A 22,000-nucleotide genomic window follows, 5' to 3' on the forward strand; every position below is an offset into this window, starting at 1 on the left:
AATCTATAAAAAGGATACACACCATAGTCATGTGGGGTTTACTCCTTTAATGTAAGGTTAGTTTGATATTTGAAAATATCTCAAGGTAAGTAACATTAACATTTTTAAAAGATGATCATCTCAACAGATACAGAAAAGCAATGATGAAATTCGATACTCCTTCATGACAGAAAAAAAAAACAACAACAAAAAACACTTAGTAAAATACATTAGCCAATCTAGAGTAGATAGGAAATTCCTTAATCTGATAATCTGATAATGGGTTTGGTGGTTTTATACTGAAGAACCCCCTCAGAATCCCCTCCCCTGTGCGGTTCTAGAGGAGGGTTGGCCCCAGGAGAAATGTCTGGGAGATCTGGGAAGCGAAGTGGGCAGTAGCCATTATTTTCCTCTCAAGGCTGTTAAGGGCGCCAGACACTGTGACAATTTGTACACACTGTTGTCATGGGGTAGTTCTGAAATTGTCCAGATCTCCTCCTTCAGTTGCTGCTCAAAGTGCTGTGCTAGGTTTGTCTCCAGCTTCGTGGTGAAGGCCACCATTTTCTCTCGTAGATCACATGTTATCAGTGAAGTTGGAGGCGGTAAGAGATAGGCAGGGGTCTAGTTTATCCTCACAAGTTCCAGTTTTTCTTCATGGGCTCCAATTTGTCCTTACCCTTCCCAACTCCTTATCAATATTTTCTTCCCAAGTTTTGGCCCTGCTGACTTAGAGCAACATCCGGCCCAACACTGGCTGAAGAGACAGCAGTTTTTGCATTGACTTCTCCACCAGCTCCCACAATTGTGTCAGATCTAACTCCCATCATAAACCCCTTATATCAATCACAATGGTTCTGCCTTTTAGATTAAACCCCAATTGATACAAGTATTAGTACAGAAGTGAGTGAGATCCAGAGAATGGAATCTGGAGGATGAGTTTTCTGAATTGGTACAATGCTGAGTCAGTTATTTCAATCGTTTCTCCAATCTAATAAGATGTAAAGACAGTTATGATACTCAGTGGTAAGGGGTCACACTGCCTGCAGTGGCAAAAAAAAAAAAAAAGCAAGCAACTTAAAAAAATATCAACTAGATTCCCATCATCAAATGCCTATAGAAAGCAAGACTTGGGATAACCAAGTAGTTGCTGCCTTAGAACTCGGTAGTAAAAATAAGATGTATTACAGGGTTACTTGACTTCTTTCGAGAGCTCTAGAGAGCTTCAGGAAAGAAAATGATGAGGAATTTGTGGCTTTAAGTTCCAAGCTCAGGGTCAAGAAAGCACTATGGTTGCCTTAAAAAGAAATTATCTCCTGTAGTTGCAGGGCCAAAACTTCTGATGAGAAATCTTAGATTCTAAACAAACCCAAGTCTAATCATGTGGGTGGCTTAATTACAAGATAAATCAAATTCCTAATCTCAAGGTCTCTTACATTACAGTCAGGGCATTGGCTGGGAAGGAGTAAGACCCTGAAAATTAGGATGGAGTGATGAGGACAGGAGCCAGTGAAGCTGGAAATCTTAAGCCCCTAAATTCTGCTGAGTCTCCTTCCCAGCAGAAGCAGCTCTTCGCTCCATTTCTGAAGTTAGTCTCCCCTTAGCTGAAGATGCTATAAAAGCCTCCCCCGAGGCAGCTACTTTGCAGGAAACTGCTGATGCTCCTTACAACCTGCCCTACCACCTCTAATGAATTTTGACCCGAAACAAGACTTAAGTCCCAGCAAAACCCAGATAGCAAGGTAAAAAGCATGACCTGTGGGGAGGTGCAATACACAACAATAAGTATAAGGTTTTGCTGATTTATATTGACAGAAACTTGGATAGTATGAATAGAAATTGTTCCTAAGGGTGTAGGATCAGATAAAAGACAAAAAAACGTTGGACCAGGCTGAATTAATGGGATGTGCTAAACAGAGATTCTGGAATCCTCTGCTCAACAGTTGGGAGTGACTCTAACATGTTGCTTGGTTGGTTGACTGACCTGGATCTAAAGGGAGCCTGAACTCAAGGAACTCAAATGTCAGAACTTGCTCAGCGGTACACTGCAGAGCAGGGGTCAGCAAGCCTCCTGTAAAGGGCCAGAGAGTAAATATTTACACTTTGTGGGATAGATGACCAAGTAGAAATAGGGGCAAAAGACTTAGGCATGTCATGGAAGGATAATCAAGTAGCCTATATAAACACATGAAAAAGTGTTTAATATCATTATTCAGCAGGGATATAATTTAAACCACAATGAGATACTTCTGCGTGGCCATTAAACTGGCAAAATTTAGAAAGAGCAAAGGGCCAAGCATAGTCAAGGATGTAGAGCAATGGGAATTCTCTTTTTTTAATTTTCATGGGACTCTACTTGATAGGAGCTCTGTCATACACAGCTGGTACAACTCTGTAACACTGGGGATAGCTACTAAAGCTGAACATGACTCAGCGGTTCCACTCCTAGCTATAAATTCAACAGAAATGCACACGTGTGCACCAAGACATGTACAAGAATACTTATAGCAGTATTATTTCTAATAGCCCCAAACTGAAAACAATCCAAATCCATGAACAAAAGAACAGATACTTAAATCATGGGATATTCACACAACAGAATACTATGTAACAATAAAAAAGGACAAACTACTGCTACATGTAACAGCCTGGTTGAAGCTCACAGGTAAAATGTTAAGCAAGATAAGCCAAAGGGGGGAAAACGTACACATTATCACTCCCTTTAAATAAAGTTCAAACACACGAAATTAATCCATGGTGACAGAAATACCAATAGTGATAAAGAGAAAGGTGCAAGAAGGTTTCTGGAGTGCAAGGAATGTTCTATGTTTTTATCTGGGTGGTAATGACTGAGAATGCTCAATTTGGAAATTTGTCATCAAGCTATATGCTTCAGGTTTATATTTTCTAAAATATCCATCCATTTCAATTAAAAATATAAAAATCGACCAGGTGTGGTGTCTCATACCTGTAATCCCAGCACTTTGGGAAGCCGAGGCGGGTGGATCACCTGAGGTCAGGAGTTCCAGTCCAGCCTGGCCAATATGGTAAAACCCCATCTTTACTAATAATACAAAAATTAGCTGGACGTGGTGGCATGAGCCTGTAATCCCAGCTACATGTGACGCCGAGGCAAGAGAATTGCTTGAATCTGGGAGGTGGAGGTTGCAGTGAGCCTAGATTGCACCATTGCAATCTAGCCTGGGGGACAAGAGCAAAACTCTGTCTCAAAAATAAATAAATAAACAAACAGCCTAGAGAGGAGTAAAACAGTAAGCTAGCAATGCTAGTCTTAATTTAGGGTGAATTACTTCAGTAGAGAGCTAAAGTAAAGAACTAGCCTGAATAAGTTAATTTAAATTTAAAAAATAAAAACTTAAAAAATTAGAGATTGGGTCTCAATTTGTTGCCCAGGCTGCATCCAAACTGCCAGGCTCAAGCACTTCTCCCGCCTTGGCTTCCCCAGCAGCTGAATAAGCTAACTAACCTGTTTGCTTCTCTCAGGCTGACTAGACCTGTGAGGTCATTTTAAAAACTGAAAGTCTGTGACTGATCATCCCATTCCTTCATTTACTTACACCAGCATGAATAAAAGGATTCACTAGAGTCTAGAAAGAATATCTTATCCCTGTCTCAAGAAAACTTCTCAAGGGAGAGTTGAAAATATATAGATTACAGGTTGGACTGACAAAAGTATCAATACAGTGCAGACAGTACTGAGGAGGAAGAAATTAACTCTTGATTTAGGGTGGTGGAGGGTAAATATACACACAGAGTTTCTAAGAGGTGGTTATGTCTAAGAAAGGTTTTCTGTTTTGTTTTGAGACGGAGTCTCATTAACTCTGTTGCCCAGGCAGGAGTGCAGCAGTGTGATCCAGGCTCACTGCAACCTCTGCCTCCTAGGTTCAAGTGATTCTTCTGCCTCTGCCTCCACAGTAGCTGAGATTACAGGCATGCACCACTACGCCTGGCTGAGGTTTGTATTTTTAGTAGAGATGGGGTTTCACCCTGCTAGCCAGGCTGGCCTCCAACTCCTGACCTCAGGTGATCCATCCGTCTCAGCCTCCCAAAGGGCTGGGATTACAGGTGAGAGCCACTGCGCCTGGCCAAGAGAGGTCTTAAAGGACAAACAGGTGGACAGGCAGGGGGAGGAGGAAGGAGTGTGGGGAGAAGAGGACCTTCCAGAGAAAAGCCATGAAAGAGTTTCTAACAACCTGGAAAGGGGCTGGGGCATAGCAAAAGGAACTGGCACCTGCCTCTAGGAGAAAGGAATGCCTCCTCCCTTCTTCCAGCCTCCCTTAAGAGAAATACCCAAGAATGCTCCCAGCCATGTGAGCACAGAGCACTGGTGTGAGTTGTTTACCGGTTAATGAGTCTGCACCACCGTCTCTATGTAATGAGTCACTCCGGTCATTCTGGGATGAGGTTGGTATGCACAAACCCCTCCTTTAATCTGGTTGGCTAGTTCAGAATAGACAAGTTTTAACACTGCTTCCTCCCCCAGGCAAGAAGTAAAGCCTGGGTTCTGAGCAACAGCCTCCACCTGGAGACCATGTCTGGTGAACCTGAGCTTCAGGAGAGACATAGCTTCAAGCCTCACGTCGTTTTGCCTCTTCCCGTGCCTGACAGCATCAGAGGTCAGAATCACAATGAATTGTAGCATTTTGATGGGGATTTTAAAACATGACTGTTTAAAAATGCTGCTTTGAAAATGTTTTTTTTAAAAAAAAAGTTTTAATCTTGATTTACATAAGCATTTATTTCTTGATGAGATTTAAATTAGAACCTAATTGATAGAATTTTCTTCAGTGGCTAAGATCATATGAGAAAAAAAAAGTTACACAAATTTTTTAACTGATTCCTGGGCTTAAAGAAGAAATTACTTTTAAATCCTCACCAGTCTCCCAGATAATTAATGAGCACGTACTGCCTGGGAGTGCAAAAATTTTTAGGTCTTATGACCTTGAGGCTGCTTGATCCAAAAAATAAGATTACTTGCCTCTTTCCTTAATCTTACCTGATAGAATGAGACTCTTAAAACATCTCGCTTAAGTTAGAAAAGAAAATGGAGCACCATATTTGTAATCGACCTGACATTTATAAGCACCTGATTTAAATGAACTTTACTCAAAGCATACTCCACAAGAGGCACTTCAAATTTCACTGAAGCACAGCCCTTTGTGTTGTAGAATAATGTAGAATTAAATGGCTTTCTTTTTTTTAAGTACACCACAACACTGTTAAGGAAAAAAAAAAGCAGGTAAGGCATCTATCTGTGAACAGCAGTGCCATTCATTCATGAATGTGTAAAGTTTACTCCGTGTCAGGCACTAGGGACAGGATGGCAAACAGGGCAGACAGGGCCCCTGACCTCTTCCGTCACCCTATAGTAGAGTGAAGAAAGATTTTGTTGTTGTTTTTGAGATAGAGTTTTGCTCTTGTCTCCCAGGCTGGAGGGCAGTGGTGCTATCTGGGATCACTGCAACCTCCACCTCCCAGGTTCCAGCAATTCTCCTGCCTCAGCCATGTGAGTAGCTAGGATTAAAGGCATGCGCCACCATGCCTGGCTAATTTTGTATTTTTAGTAGGAACGGGGGTTTCACCATTTTGGCCAGGCTGGTCTCAAACTCCTGACCTCAGGTGATCCACCTATCTTGGCCTCCCAAAGTGCTGGGATTACAGGCATGAGCCACCATGTCCAGCTAGATTTTAAATATTAAGAAAACTGATTATTACTGTGAAAAGCACAGAGATAGAATAACATCAAAGAGGGGCAGCACCGCCACTTTAGGAAGCCAAGGAAGGGCTTGAGGAGGAGAAATTTAAGCAAAGACTGAAGGACATTAGGAGTCAGACCTGCCAGAGCAGGAGGGAATAGCATTCCTGGCGGAGGAAAAAGCTTGTTCAGAGACAAAGAACTGAAAGAAGCTTGTTTGAGGGACTGTAAGAAGACTAATATGCTTAAAGCATATGTCTAAAATCAGGTGTGTGATGAGTTTGAAGAGGCAGCTAGATCCCTGTAAGAATTTTAGAGGGCTTTTGGCAGGAGAGTGACATGATCTGATCTGACGTATATTTTGAAAGGTCACTCTGGCTTCCAGGTAGCAGTGGGAGAAAACGTGCAAAAATTATTAGAGTTCCCAAACATAATTTATGTAGCATGGTGGCTTGGAGTACCACCGATTACAGTGGGGAGGGAGAGGAAGGAGCCCATTTGGGGTATATTTTGGAAGTGGAATAAACAGACCTGCTGGTAGATGGGGTAGGGTGGGTGAGTAAAAACGAGGAGCCACGGATGAGTCATGTTTCAGGCTGGAGTAAGGGAAGGCTGGGAAGACTAGTGGAGAAACAGGTTCAGAGAGAAAAGTCTCAGTCCCTTAGTCATTCACCTCAGTCCCTTAGTCACTGGAATATCTTAGATTTCTATTTACCATTTCTTTAAAAACATACGTGAGGCTGGTAGGCAGTCCAGGCTACTAGGGAGGCCGATGAGGGAGGATCCTTTGAACCTAGGAGTTTGAGGCGTACCTGGGCAACCTAGCAAGATCCTGTTTCTCTAATAACAACAACAACAACAACAACAACAACAACAACAACAAAATGTGTAGTAGGAAACTGCTGCCTGCTCAGCCTAAACTAACCCCAGATTTTAAAAATATATATATATAGGAAGAGTTCACAGAACAGGCAGCATCAAGCGGGAGCTGGGCGCTTCTTTTGATGCTGCATTTGATGAATACACACAGTTTTTACTCAGATTATATGTTTGCTTAGATTTGGGCTAAAGATTCCCCAAAGCCGCCCCTTGGTATTGACACTCATTAAGAAATTAGGAATTGATAGTAACATTGAACTATTTTCCAAAAACAAAGAAAAAAGAAAAAAACCCCATCAAAACCCCAAACAAATGGAATGTGATGTACGTTTTCCACGTTATTTTATACAGGAGCTATCTTTCCAACACTGAACCTGGTTTAGCAAGAAAATAATTAAAGATGTAAACGTGCAAGCCAAGAGCCAAAACCACTCTGAACAGCCCAAGGTTGTGAACTTATTTAATTTGTCCCTTCCCTGAGGAGTCATTTCTTGGATCATTGACTTATTATTATTCTGTAAAACAGTGGCAGCTCCTGCCTTCCTCCGCTTACTGCCAGAGTATGATCCAGCTGTGGGGTTTGAAGAGTTTATGTTTATTGGATTTTAATGACTTAGTTAACAAAGGTCATTCCTAAAAGTAATAGAAAACGAAGTGTGTGGAAACAGAATGGATAAGACTGACTCGAGGGTTATTTCTAGCAGTTCCTTGGTGTAGTCCTTAGATACATGTTTAATCCTTAAAAGCAATTATGAAGGATTCTTCCTCATAATCAATTTACTGATGCTATATTCAACTATATTTGTAAAATGTTATTTTAGACCCCTCAGTAACAAAAGGAACAGGGCTTAAAATATATTAGATAATACTGATATAAACAATGTATTGTTAACATAATATTGCTGACAGTATAAATGTAATTATGTAGAACTGTAATACTTGTTAATGTCACATTTGTGGCGCTTCCATTATCTTTGCCAGAAGGAAATAACTTCAGTCTAAGGTGAAATCTGGTTGGATGTGAATCTCCAAGTTAAGAGAAACCTCAGAGATCATTTAATATTGTCCTTTTAAATATTTACTATGAATGGTAGTAAATATCCAAATGATGTTTATTAGACTGTAAAAGAATTTCCAAGCTGGGTGTGCTGGCTCACATCCGTCATCTTAGCACTTCGGGAGAACAAGGCAGAAGGATCACTTGAGGCCAGGGGTTCGAGAACAAATTGGGCAACACAGCCAGACCTTACCTCTATTCAAAGTAAATCAAATAAAAAAAAAATTATCTGGGTATGGTGTTCCACACCTACAGTCCCATCTTCTCAGGAGGCTCAGGTGAGAGGACTGCTTGAGCCCAAGAGTTCAGGGTTGCAGTGAGCTATGATTGCACCACTATACTCCAGCCTGGGGACAGAGCAAGACCCCATCTCAAAACAAACAAACTAACAAACAAACAAAAAACCAAAAACATAAATGATTATTTGAATTATTTAAAATTAAATTGATAAAATCATTTAAGACTACGGTGCCTCAAGCCTGTAATCCCAGCACTTTGGGAGGCCGAGGCGGGTGGATCATGAGGTCCAAGAGATCGAGACCATCCTGGTCAACATGGTGAAACCCCATCTCTACTAAAAATATAAAACATTAGCTGGGCATGGTGGCGCGTGCCTGTAATCCCAGCTACTGAGGAGGTTGAGGCAGGAGAATTGCCTGAACCCAGGAGGCGGAGGTTGCGGTGAGCCGAGATCGCGCCATTGCACTCCAGCCTGGGTAACAAGGGCGAAACTCCGTCCCCCCCCCAAAAAAAAATAAAATAAAAAATAAATAAAATAAAATCATTTAAGACTATATGAAAATAAATACATTTACAGTCATGCCCCAGGTATAAATTAAATATTTTCTACTTCAAAATCCAAAGACATGAGACATAAATGTATAGTTCACATACGTAATACATTCCTTACATGGTTACAGAGCCTTCCGGATCTGGCTCTGGTTGACTTTTCCGGCCTTATCTCATTTCTCCTCCCTCTTCCCAACCCAGTTTTTTCCTCCGCCTCTCCTTAGCTACAGCTTTACTAATCTTCCTACTGTGAGCCTCAAACCCACGCTGCTCTCAGGTCTCAGGGCCTGTGTACAAGTAACTCCCACTGTCTAGAATCCCTTGCCCCCATTCGCTGCTGGGTCATTCTGCAGACCTAGTACTTCTTCCTCTTGGGAGACTTCTGTGCATCTTCTTTTCCCCCAATCTCCAAACCCCACCAAGACCTGAGTAGCTTTTGAACAAGTTTCTGCTTTGCTTTCCTGGGATGACCAAAACAAACACTGTCCTATCCATTGTTTAATTCTCAATCCCTAAAACAGAGCTGTAACATAGTAACTACTATAAGTGAACGAATGAATAAAGACAGTGAGCACTAAAGAACTTGAAGTTATGGTTCACACACGTAAATAATAACATAAATCTGAAGAAATAAAGTTGCTGTTTTTAAAAGATATATTTCAACTCACTTATTCTCTAAGGCAGGAATACACACAGCCTGGCATCAGCTTGACATAAGACAAATATTTGAGCATTTTTGTATGCTAAATTTATTTCACTACGTTGACAAAAATGTAGACTCCAAAGAGCTGTAAATGCAAATGACAAATACGGTACAAAAATCTATCAAGCAACTTTAAGTCACAACTTGTACGCTTTCTCCTCAGCAAATGAGTTAAAAGAAAAGGAAAAAGTATTTGAAACCTTCTTGCTGGAAGACGAATGACCTTTAAAAATGCCAACATATTCCGCAGGAATAGATTTGGTCTGAGTACTTCATTTCTGAAATTGTACAAGAAAAGACGACCTAGTTTTGAGAATCAGATTGCATCCTTCCATAAAGGTTTTAGATCTTTTAAGTCTCCATACAAAACACTGCCCTTATTTTGAGAACAAAAGCAACAATAACACAGCTTAGGCAGGACAGAGAAAGAAGGGCCTTGGCACAAAGTCCCTGGAAAGGTAAAACAACAAAAACTGTTAAGTTAGAGCTCAAGTTAGATCTGGTAACTCCAAACTGCACGACTTTTGCCATCCATCAAAAGCAACATAGAAAAACAGAAAAAAAAATCATGAACATTTTTTGAATGTCCTAATTTGTAGAACCCCTAATAATGAATGAAATACACTTAGACAAAGCTCTTTTTTTCTCTAAGTCGTAGACTGGGGGTGTGAGGTGGGAGGCGGGGAGGAGGACGGGCTCTGTAATAAATACAAGACCCAGCCCCGTGGCGTGTTTAACTGCTGACATTTTAGAAGAAGAATGGGCTATTTACAATTAATGAACCAAGCTACCAAACTAACTAAAATTATGACAGTAGGAGGATTAGTAAACGGAACTGTCTGGGCGAAGTTTCAGGAAGGCGTACGCTGGGGGTGCTGCGCCCTCCCGCCCATACCTCGGGGCTCTCCCGTCTCCCCGGCTCCCCAGTGTAGATCCTCGGGCGCCGGCGGCCCAACCTCCAAAGCGCGAGGAGGAGACGCAAACCGTAGTTCCCTGTCCGAGTCGAAGGCAGCGGAGCTGCGCGCAGGTCGCCCACACTCGTTCCCGGGGAGCCCCAGCCAGGCCGCCCGCCCCGGCCCCAGCTCCAGCCCGGGCCTCCCTTACTCTGGGGCTCCATGGTCAGCTGCTCTCGGACCCCCGCGGGTGAGCCCCCGAGCTCCCAATTCCTCTCTTCCAGGGCCGGCGTCGTACGGTTGCCCTGACAACCCGGAGGCGGAGTGGGCGGGACCAGAGGAACGGCGAGCGGGAGGGACCAAAAGCCGCAGGAAGTGAGGGCGCGCGTGAGAACCCGCGCGTCGCCGGGGGCACAGAGTGAGGGTGGCGGCCAGGTCACCGGCTGAGGACACCTCCCCTGAGGCCCGGTCAGGGGGTCGCGCCCTCCCTGGCGGCCCCCGCGGCCCCGCGGGACCTGCGCCCCGACGTCTGGGGTAGCGGGCTGCGGGCCCCGCAGTCGCCGACCCGCGGGGTCCGTCGGGCGAGCGGGCCAGCCCGCGGGGAAGGCCGCCGGCCCTGGGCCTCCCTCCCGGGACCTGGGAGCCGCCGCTGCAGGTAACGGCGGGGCCCCGGCGGCGGAAGGGGTCGGGGGTCGGCCCAGGGGCGGGGACGACCCGAGCCGGGTGGGCGGCCCTGGAGCACCTGTTGCGGCCGCCTGGGGGCCCCCTACCCGCGGTTGCCGAGGACGTTCCCAGCCCAGACCCCGACACGCCGAGGGCGGCCTCGTTGCCTCTTGCTCCGGGAGCCGCGCCTCAGCCGGAGGACGGAACCTGCGGGCAGCCCTCACACCCGGGGTCCCTCCGAGCCCGGGCGGGAGCCGGGCCTGGGGCGGTCCCTCGAGCCCCCCCCGGACGGCAAGCGTGGAGCGCTGCGAGCCGCCGGCGCCGTCGCTGTCGCCCCCAGTGGGCCGGGCGCGTCTGCTGAATCGCGAGAGCCAGGAGCCCGGCTTCGTCCGGCATTGCCTTGTCATCCCCGTGTCCCGTTTCAGGCCGGGGGCCCGGGTCGGATCATTCTGCCTGGCTTCGTTTTTTGTTGTTGTTTCAATCCACCGCGTTTCCGGTTGAGTTACGGAATCAGCCCACAGGTTTTGTAGCCAAACTTTGCAGGGCTGTGAAACAAATGTAACATTATTCCACACAATGGTCTTTCATATTGGTTTTAAAAAACAGTGATTCAGGGTTTGCTTTAAAGAAGATTTTAGGATCACAAGGGATTGTTATCTGGTAAGTTGTAAAAACTCAAACAACCGGGAGCGAATCACAGGTTAAGGAAAGCCGGAAGGAGGAAAGAAAAATGGAGAGGAGGAGAGAAGAAAAAGGATAAGCAAGAAAGTGAAGGGGGCTTTGCGGGGTGGGGGGTGGGGGGTACAAGGGGTTGGGGGGGGGCTGTAGGATTGATTTAATACTCAGGTCTGGAGATTATGATCCTTCTATTAATTCCAGCCGCTGCTCCAGAGAGTAGTTGAGGGAAATGAAAGAGCCCTTTTTGGGGTCATGCAAGTGATTGATTACTCATCTTGCCACTAGAAAGATTTCCACTCCCTGGATGACAAGGACACCAACGAGAATTACTTTCCTCTTAGGAAGGGAATCATTCAAAGGTTAATTGAACTTGAGAAGCATATATTCTTTGATGAAAACTGACATTATATTATGCTAAATTAGGCTTTCCCCCCCCTCAGACTATATGGGGACTTTTTCAGATTGTCAAAACAAGAAGGCTTATGTGTGGATATTGACAAGCAGCGTGATATGTACAGAACACATAATTCTTAAGCTGAAGTATTAAGGTAATAATTTAAGGGTGGAAAGTAAACACTTAATGGAATCTTAACTACCTGTTCCTGAAATTCTGAGACAGGGGCTTCATTTTTAAACAAAGATCACTATCTAAAGAAGTAAAGATACTTCTGTGTCCAGTGGTTCTCAAGTTCTAGTTTACATATGATAAGCAAAATCACAAAGTGGTCATTTCATTCCAGATACAAATAGAGTGATGCCCATCAATATCTCATAATCAAAAGTGACAGGGTAATAATTTTTAAAAAACACCTGGCACTTACTGACAAAAGAAGGTTGATTTAAGTCTGCTCAAACAATATTCTTATTTTAAAGCATTAGTATTCTTTAAAAAAGAAGAAACAGCAGTGCAGGTCTCTATGCTAAAGTAATCAGGACTAAAGAATTTGGTTTTAAGGTTGGAGAAAATGGGGTTATGTATTGGTGAAATATTTTGTAATCATACAGTGCTTATTTTATCAGTAGCTATGAAGTTGACTTTGAGGAAATTTTGAGTTGAAATACTTTAGGTGACAAGTAAAGACAACTGTGAAAAGCAACATTTGATTTTAGGGAATGGGGTACCTATGGAAGACTGGTTCCCTGTTGGAATTGAGGAGTAAAGGCACTAAAATGTCTAAGGCAGGGACAATATTCAGTTTCTCTTCCTTCTAGCACCTAGTGCAATGTATGTGCTAAATGTTTGTTGAATGAATGAGAAGGACTTTAGAGAAATTGCTTTGGATATAGGGATACTCTTTACTATTGGAGAAAACAGCCGCCATCAGAAAGTTGCTAATGAGTTAGGGTGGGGGCGTAAAGACATTGATTGTACCTTTTTGGAGTTTTCTACCATTGTGCTTTATTTCTTTTCACTGGCATGTTCAGTCTGTTATTAGTAGTTAAAAGAAAACTATCAAGTTCTGTGTATATTTTTTAAGTCTCCAAACTCATTACTAGATAGAATAGTTACATTATTGTTTACTTTGCTAACAAAGCATCTAGTGGTTCTCAAGTTCCACTAAATGTTTAACTAAATGTAGCAAACTAAAGCATTATGGATAGGGAGTAACAGTGAAGAGACAGATGTAGTCTTTTTCTTATTTAAATCTCTTGGCCACATCAGAATTCAAAGTAAAAATAACTTTAATCTGAGGTTAACATTATTTAAGGCAAATTGATAAAAAAAAAAAAAAAAATGTAGCAAATGAATGTGTTATCAATAGTTTTGTCTCCTAGCCTTACTGTGGTAAGTTGGAAGTTTTCGTTGTTTTTGTTGGTTTTAAGGTTTTCATTTTCTTTACCAGAGTGAGGGTACTTTTTCCTGTCTCTCTGATACTTTCTTAAACTCTTAAGGAGTTCAGTCAAAGTTGGAGAACAATTAAATTTCTATTTTTGGTGTTCTACCTCTTTGTTCTCCAGACCTGTTATGGTCTACATTCAATTTGTTGCACTCACGTAGAATGTCTATCTCTCAACCCTTTACTCATCCGTAATATAAAAGGGACTGCAGGACCATGTTGCCCCAGTTTCTATAAAGTCTTTCAGGATTAGGCTAATGCCCACTAAATGCACTTCTCTCTCCTGCTGGGGGTGCTACACAATTTAGCATTTAACTCTATAGTATGCTTACTTATAACATTTTATCTCTTTTCATGTGTATGGATCTTGTACCTCTGATTAGATTAAATATTTTTAGAGCTAAGTGTATGACTTATGGTTTTGTGTTACTTTTAGCACACAGTGGGCTTCACTGTGTACCTGATAATTTAAGTAGGGAAATAATAGAGAGGACAAATCTTTAGTTAAGGGTCATTGTGTTAATTTCTAGCTTTGCCCCTTTGGGAAAACCAGGAGCTATTATTGTGTCATTGATAACTTGGGATCATAAAACCTGTAATGGTTGTCTGATAGTCTAGTTGTGAGAATCAAGATAAATGTGATTATAGATATGAACAAAAATATCTTGTATATCATAATGAACTTTTTTAATGTAAAGGGCTGTTACTGACTTAGGCGTAGAGCAAACAGTGATTCCACATTCACAATGTACTTCTGGGCTCTGGAATTGCAGATAATAAAGGGTGAACAGGAAATGACCAGGAGCTTCCGAAGCAGAACAGCCTAGGCTGAGGCACGAAGGCAGGAGAACAACTAAGCAGTGGTTTATTGTGGCTGAAATGGAGAATACTTCATGTGTATTAGAAGAAAATGGGAGGAAGTAAGGCCAATAAGGCAAATGTGGGCTAAATCAAAAGGCACCTAAGGACTGTGGGTTTATTTTCCTTTAAGGTAATAAGGAGGATTTGGGTCAGTGATTGGATCCATTTTGAAAAGGATCACTGGCAACACTCACATGACAGATTGGTAGAGAGCCTAAATGAGAGGCAAAAAAAATTGGAGATGTTGCTGAAGCTCAGTGAAGAAATGAAAAGATAACTAAGAAAGCGATGGTGGGAATAAGAAGGAGGGGCCTCTGAAAGGGGTAGAATTGGCAGATCTTGGTGACACAGGAGATGAAGAACGAGAAGCCAGGGATGACAGTGGGTTGATACAGTAGATTGTTCTGCTATTCGCTGAACTCTGCAATGCAAAATAAGAAAAAAAAAATTTTTTTTTGAGGAGTTTAAGAAGTGGGGTAAGGCCGGGCGCGGTGGCTCAAGCCTGTAATCCCAGCACTTTGGGAGTCCGAGGCGGGTGGATCACGAGGTCAAGAGATCGAGACCGTCCTGGTCAACACGGTGAAACCCCGTCTCTACTAAAAATACAAAAAATTAGCTGGGCATGGTGGCGCGTGCCTGTAATCCCAGCTACTCAGGAGGCTGAGGCAGGAGAATTGCCTGAACCCAGGAGGCGGAGGTTGCGGTGAGCCGAGATCGCGCCATTGCACTCCAGCCTGGGTAACAAGAGCGAAACTCCGTCCCAAAAAAAAAAAAAAAAAAAGAAGTGGGGTAGATGATGTGTTCAGTTTGAGATACCTGTCGTGTACATTAGACAGTCCCTTAAGTAGTTGTGGTTGGACATGTGGGTCTAGAACTAAAGGAAAAAGTTTGAGATGAAGATAGAAATATGGATTAAGCATTTAGTAATTGAAGTTAAAATGTGATGATTTTCTCCAGGGGTATTAAGTGGAATAAGAGGGTAAAGGATAGAACCCTGAGGGTATGCACATTTTACATTGTGGGGAGAGGGGCTGATGGTGGAAGAACCCAGAGAGACCAAAGACCAGTGTTCAGAAAAGGGAGCTGCAAATTTGGGAGGATTAATGTAAGAGTTCCTGCTCCTGAGGAGTTCATGCATTGGCATTTCCTGAAATGATTATTTTCTCTATCCACCGTAGTATGCACCACATAGTTCATCTTTCTATTATTGTTTTATTAAAGTTAATGTAAAATGACTACCCATTACTTTGTTAACAACAACAGAAATCTTTATGTGTTAAAACATTAAAAAAATTTTTTTTTTTTAGATACAGAGTCTTGCTACCTTGCCTAGGCTAGTCTGGAGCTCCTGGCCTCCTCCTGCCTCAGCCTTCCAAAGTGCTGGGATTACAGGCATGAGCCACCATGCCTGCTGCTATTTATGGGTTTTTTGTCTCCACTAGGGACAACAAATCAAGTAAAATACAACTTTAGAAGTTGATCATGATTATGCCTCAAGCAAATACTTATTAAAGAGAGAGAGAGAGGGAGAGATCAATAAAGTTCATTTTGTATATGTCTCAGATAAAATATGTTAACTTGGGGAGACGAACAGTAGCCTGTTCTTTAAATCTCAGCTTTTATTGAATCTCACACTTTTTCTCAAATATCTTAACTAGATTACTTAACTAAGCCAAATTAGTATTTTAGCATACTTTCTTAACTCTGCTTCTACTCAAGAGTGAATTAGTTTTTGGAATGTTATACAGTCAAAAAATCATAAAAATAATATCACAAAGCACTGAGTGGTCCAGTCATTTGAACTTCTGACAATACCTTTGACTTACAAACTTATTTGTGGGGAGTGGTCTATTAGTACTGTGCATAAACATTGAGTTCAGGGAGTCTTTCTGTATATACGTTTAAAAATTTTTTTTTAAATAGAGACGGGGTCTTTCTATGTTGGCCAGGCTGGTCTCAGACTCTTGGCTCAAATTGTCCTCCCCATTTGGCCTCCCAAAATGATGGGATTACAGGCATGAGCCACTGCCCCAAGCCTAAAATTGTTTTAAGTACCCTTAGAATGTAAGGATTCTTTTTGTAAAATTTGTGTGGGGTTGTTTATTCAACCTGCAATACAATATGCAATACAATATTCAATACTGTATGTTTATCACTTCTCAGCCTTTTGGCTAAGATCAAGTGTAGTATCTGTTCTTATCATTATAATATTGCATATTCAACCAATAGTCGATACAAGGTTGGTTGTATCTGATATGAACCAACATTGAGTTAAAAGTTGATCTTTTTTAAAAAATTTTTTGTTTGTTTGTTTGTTTTGAGATGGAGTTTCACTTCTGTTACTCAGGCTGGAGTGCCATGGCACAATCTTGGCTCTCTGCAACTTGCGCCTGCCAGGTTCAAGTGATTCTCCTGCCTCAGCCTCCCAAGTAGCTGGGATTACGGGCATTCGCCACCACGCCTGACTAATTTAGTATTTTTAGTAGAGACAGAGTTTCTCCATGTTGGTCAGGGTGGTCTCTAACTCCCAACCTCAGGTGATCTGCCCACCTTGGCCTTCCAAAGTGCTGGGATTACAGGCGTGAGCCACTGCCCGGACCTTGAGTATTTTTTAAAAGCTAATTAACTAGATTTGCTTACTTAAAATCAAAGCAATCAACTTGTTACAAGTCTAGAAATAAGGATTTTAAAATAAATTTTGCATTTACACCTTATCTTTTTCCAGAAAGGCTTTAAATTGATACTGGAAACCAAATAGGATATATTTTTGGGAGATCTGAGCCTGTTAAAAAGGCAAACAAAGAAGTGACCTTCTAAAAGTCCCAGTAGTGATTTGGTCCATTGTTTCAATTAAAGTATACCATGCCTAAGAGATAAAGTGTATTAAATATTTGACTGTAACTTTGTGTGGCCAGTAAGAACCATATTTTTTAAATGTATAAAACAGATTTACAAATCTATCTATACCATGTTTTTGTGTTTTATGGCATTCCTTCCAGACTCCTGACATCTCCCTTAGTGTCAAGTATTTCTTAAACCCACAGTGGTGCAAGTTGAGCCCATTTGTTAAAATGTAGTCTGGAAGCAATATGTAACATAGTCAGGAAGCAGTATGGTTATATGGTAAAGCATATATACTGTCCACCTAACTGGGGTCGAGCAGAGATCAGACTGCCTGACTTCAAGCACCTGCTCTCCCACTGATGATCTTCGAGGAGCTGTATAAATTAAATAAATCTCTGAAGGCTTACATTTCCTCACTTGAAAAATGGAAATAATAAAGTAAACCCTCATGGAGTCCTTAACAGTTTAAATGAAATAAACCATGTAAAGTGCTTAAGTGCTGAACATAGTATCTGGTGTGCAGTAGTCACTCTATAAATGGTAATTGGTAGAATTATCATCATTATTAGTCCAACTATAGTTGTAGTATGGAACCATGCTTCTCAAAATACAGCCTGCAGATCAGTGCCAGCACAGACTTACTGGTTTGCAGTGAGATCAGGAACTTGTGCCACAATGTAAATAGGTGATGCCACTAAACGTACTGTTTAGTTATGCTGACTTTTTTTTAAATAGCAGGACCTCTTCAGTGTAGGAAGCAGTGAGTTGATAAACCAGCACCAGAGTAGACATGGAGTAGGACAATGATCCCGAACTCCAAAAAATAATAACACTTTATCTTGAAGACATTATTACTCACTCATAATACCTCATTCACTTTTTTTCTAAAAATTATAATAATTACAGTGTTTATGAGTTTAGCAGATATTTATTGATCACATAGTTTGTGCAAAGCCCTGTATCTTATTTTGCAGGAGTTGCCACTATGGCTGAGAAATTAAACTTGCTTCTAGGAAGTCTACTATAAACCTGCAAGAGGAAATACGTGAAAATCCAAATACATGTGTTGCATATATACAGTGAATATTTGCAATAGTGTTGTAGCTTGGTTCCAAAGATTTCAATATAGATAGATATTTCTTTTTGCTAAGCTGCTCCCACAAAAGGACAGAATTATTTATTTATTTTTTATTTTAATTTTTTTTGAGACGGTCTTACTCTGTCACCCAGACTGAGAGCAGTGGCGCGATTTGGCTCACTGCAGCCTCTGCCTCCCAGATTTAAGCGATTCTCCTGCCTCCACCTCCTGAGTAGCTGAGATTTCAGGCACCCACCACCATGCCCAGCTAATTTTTGTATTTTTAGTAGAGACTGGGTTTCACTGTGTTGGCCAGGCCGATCTCGAATTCCTGACCTCAAGTGATCCATCTGCCTCAGCCTCCCAAAGTGCTGGGATTATAGGCATGAGTCACCACGCCCAGCCAGGACAGAATTAATACCTTTTACTTTTTCAGCATTATACTATCACAATCTAGTTCAGAGTTTGCTTTATTAAGATAGTGTTTAAATCTTCTAGGAGATTGAGAAACCTGCAATACTAGGGAATATCTGAGTTTTAGATATAATCACAAAATTTTAACTTTTAATGATTAGTATGGTCGAAGATTCATCCTTAGTGGTTTTTTTTAAATTACTGATTTACTATTTCATCCTTTGTGCAAACATTTGAATTATACATGATTGATTGTTCCATAGAATATGAAGAGACATTAAATAAATATTAAAATGTTTATAAAGTTTTGACTAAATAAGTACAAATTCTTCCTCAAAAAATTCATTGCCAGCCTGGGCGACATAAGGGAGACACCATCTCTACAAAAAATACAACATTAGCCAGGCATGGTAGTGTGTTCCTACAGTGCCACTACTTGAGAGACTGAGGCAGGATGATCACTTGGCCCAGAAGTTTGAGGTTGCAGTGAGCTATGATCATGCCACTGCACTCCAGCCTGGGTGACGGAGTAAGACCCCCATCTTTAATTTAAAAAAAATGCAATGCTCAAATAGATAATGTTGAAACAGATTTTGGAGTAATATAATAATTTTTAAAAGGCAAGGTATACATATGTATATTATATAGTATAGGTTTTACAAACTATGAATTAGATCATAAGAGATTTATTTTTGCAGACTAATTTACTGGTGAGTGGGCTTGGGGAAAAAGGAAAACAATGCAAAATGTTCACGTCAAGAAGTGTTATTTTATTTTAAATATTTCTTAGAATGTTTTGCATGGAACTAGGTTTATTGGTTTCTTTTATTGCTGTGCTTGGTGCATCTGCTCATAATCACTTTTGTTGTGCCATTTGCCATATACTGTTAGCAGCTCTCTTGGAACCTAATCTCACTAATGACTTAAGAAAATGGAAGGCGGGTGTTAGAAAGATTATAGACAATATTAAAGAATATAAGGCAGGCATGGTGGTGTGCACCTGTAGTCCACCTACTCGGAAGGCTGAGGCAGGAAGATCACTTGAGCCCAGGAGTTGAATACAGCCTGGGCAATATAGTGAGCCTCTGTCCCTATTTCTAAAATTTTTTGAAATGCACACACACAAAAATGTAATGTAAAATAAAGAAAATAGAGTAACATGAAATTTAAGAGAATTGTAAGGTAAAACAGAAAGAATAAAAAATTTTGATCAAGAAATGACTAGGTAAGTTAGACCCATGGCACTTAAATCACAACTTTTTTACCATAGCATATCAGGTATTTTGTAATCTGGCCCCTGTTTCATCTTTGAGTTCATCTTGTACCAGAGTCTGCCTTTCTCTCCTATTATGTACCAGCCACATTTGCCTTTTTTAAGATAATTACCTGTATGATTGAATCTGCATGTCAGAGACAAAGAATTTCTGTTTCCACACTGCACCCTGTGGAAATTTCTGTTTCCACACCCCACCATAACCAGACCTGCCTGTTCAAATTATCTTCCTACCATGTTCACATTGCAGACACAGTAGGCACTCAGGTATTGGTTGAATAGGTAATAGGCATTATGGATTAGAAAACCTGAGGACACAGAAAACCTATTAGATTGTGAATGATGTTGATAAAATACAATCAGATCTTGCTCTAAAAAGCATAAAATCCCTAAAGGACAGAACATGATTCATTCATTATTTATTCATTATTACTCAGCCCATAATTGTTAATTACGCACCCACTATATTTGGATTTAAGAGTAGAAATTACCAGTGAAGAAAGTATAGCTCCAGTAACAGTGTAAGTAAAGAGAAAGACATGGGGTAAAGATAATCACTAGTTACAAATGGTTCAAGAGTCCCCTCGTACTTGAGGATGTTGCCTCCTCAGTATCTATAATTTGCAAGCAGTCCCAAAAAGATCAGTGATCTGCTAGAGCATGATACATGAATTTCAGTGCAGCTTTGTCACGCTGCAACATGATAACTCTTCTGAATTGATCCTGAGAAAGCAGCTTAAATAAATGTTGAAAAGGAGTTAATTTGGGGTTTGGGTGTATGATTCAAGGGAAGACCAAGAGCCTCTACAAATATTCCAGTTTGTGGGTTTGTAAGTCTTAAAGAATTCTAAGCATAGCAAGACTCTATCGTATATCATAAATGAAAGGGAACAAAAAAGTCACGTAAATCCAGAAACCGCGAATTCCTGATAGAAGTGTTTCAACACTATGCAGCAGTAGTAAGCTGCCTTGAACTTAAATCAGAGTGAAATAACAAAGGTGCAACTGTATGCAAGGTAGACTGCCGTGGAGACACTAACCCTTGCTTCATTGAACTCACATTTCGGTGGAGCTCACATTTCCAGTGAACAGAAAACAAAACAAAGAAGGAAAAGATATATATATATTATGTTAGGTGGTGGTGTTAAGGAGGAAAAATGAAGCAGTTAAAGAGGTTAGGAAGTGGTTTCTAGTGGTGCGGGAGAGTGGTAAAAGTTTAGATAGAGGGGGCCAGGGAAGCTCTTACTGAGGTGACATTTGGTGAAGACCTTTATGCAGTGAGGAAGCTAGCTGTTTTGATATCTGAGGGAACATTTCATGCATACAGAAGGGTAAGCACCAGTCCCAGAGGCAGGATATGTCATGGTGTTTGAGGAATAGCAAGGGAGCCGTAAGGCTAGGGAACACTGAGTAAAGGAGCTGTTGCAAAGGAGGGCGGAGAGGCGATGGCTCCAGATCATACAGGGATTGTTGGTCCTCATCTTCAGAGTGAGATGAAATGGGAAGCATTGGAGATTTGACTGGAGGAGATATGAGCTGACTGTAACAGGATAACTCTGACTGCAGGGTCGAGACTTGACTATATGGGGATAAGGGTAGAAGAGGAAGGCCAGTTAGGAGGCTATTGTAATCCAGCTGAGAGGGGATAGTGGCTGGACCAAGGGTTCACAGTAGAGGTTATGGGTTGATATTTTTTGAAGGCAGAACTGACACGATTGAATATATTAGTTTTCTATTGCTCCTGTAAGAAAGCTGACAAAGTATGCAGTCGATAAGAAATTAAGAAATAATCACAAATCAAGTGTTAATTTATTGTCTTACAGCTTTGTAGATCAGAAGTCATTTGTCAGTCTCACTGGGCTATAATCAAGGTACCAGGAGGACTGTGTTCCTTTCTGGAAATTCTAGGAGAGAATCTGTTTCCTTGCCTTTTCCAGCTCCTAGAGGTCACCCACATCATTCTTCGGCTGTGGCCTCTTCCTCCACCTTCAAAGCCTGCAACATTGCATCCCTCTGATCTTTTTCCATAGTCATATTTTCCTCTGGCTATGACTAGGAAAGGTCCTCTGATCTTAAGACTCATGTAATTAGATTGGGCTCACCAGGATAGTCCAGGATAATCTTCCAATCTCAAGGTTCTTAATTTAATCACATCTGCAGAGTCCCTTTTGCCATGCAAAGTACATATTCATAGGTTCCAGGGATTCCTACATGCACATCTCTGGAGGCTATTCTACATACCGCACCAGCTGAACGATCAGATGTGGGATTTAAGATAGAGAAAAATCAAGGGTTCAAATATTTCGGTCTGAGCAATTGCCAGGAAGAAATTAACTGA

At 41.5% G+C, this 22,000-nt stretch overlaps 2 protein-coding genes and 1 pseudogene across 7 annotated transcripts in view; 2 read left to right on the top strand and 1 right to left on the bottom strand.

Moving 5' to 3' along the window:
• The window catches only part of FANK1 (fibronectin type III and ankyrin repeat domains 1), a 144,136-nt gene extending 133,775 nt beyond the window's left edge, over positions 1 to 10,361 (bottom strand). For 2 of the 6 annotated variants that reach the window (XM_017537910.2, XM_017537907.2), the window contains exon 1: positions 10,225 to 10,357. In XM_017537910.2, the coding sequence (XP_017393399.1) occupies positions 10,225 to 10,237 (13 nt within the window). In that variant the 5' untranslated portion in view covers positions 10,238 to 10,357. Of the gene's footprint in view, positions 1 to 10,224 lie in introns of all 6 variants that reach the window. The other 4 variants (XM_017537911.2, XM_017537908.2, XM_017537906.2 and 1 more) reach the window with 4 other exon arrangements.
• A 34-nt stretch (positions 10,362 to 10,395) lies between these two features.
• DHX32 (DEAH-box helicase 32 (putative)) overlaps positions 10,396 to 22,000 on the top strand; it is a 57,788-nt gene continuing 46,183 nt past the window's right edge. The window contains exon 1 of the mRNA XM_017537901.2: positions 10,396 to 10,668. The gene's annotated coding sequence lies outside the window, so the exon portion shown is untranslated. The remainder of the gene's footprint in view (positions 10,669 to 22,000) is intronic.
• On the top strand, positions 16,205 to 16,441 carry LOC119472597 (annotated as a pseudogene).

This window comes from Cebus imitator, unplaced genomic scaffold (assembly GCF_001604975.1).
Source record: "Cebus imitator isolate Cc_AM_T3 unplaced genomic scaffold, Cebus_imitator-1.0 Scaffold107, whole genome shotgun sequence".
NCBI classification, from domain to species: Eukaryota; Metazoa; Chordata; class Mammalia; order Primates; family Cebidae; genus Cebus; species Cebus imitator.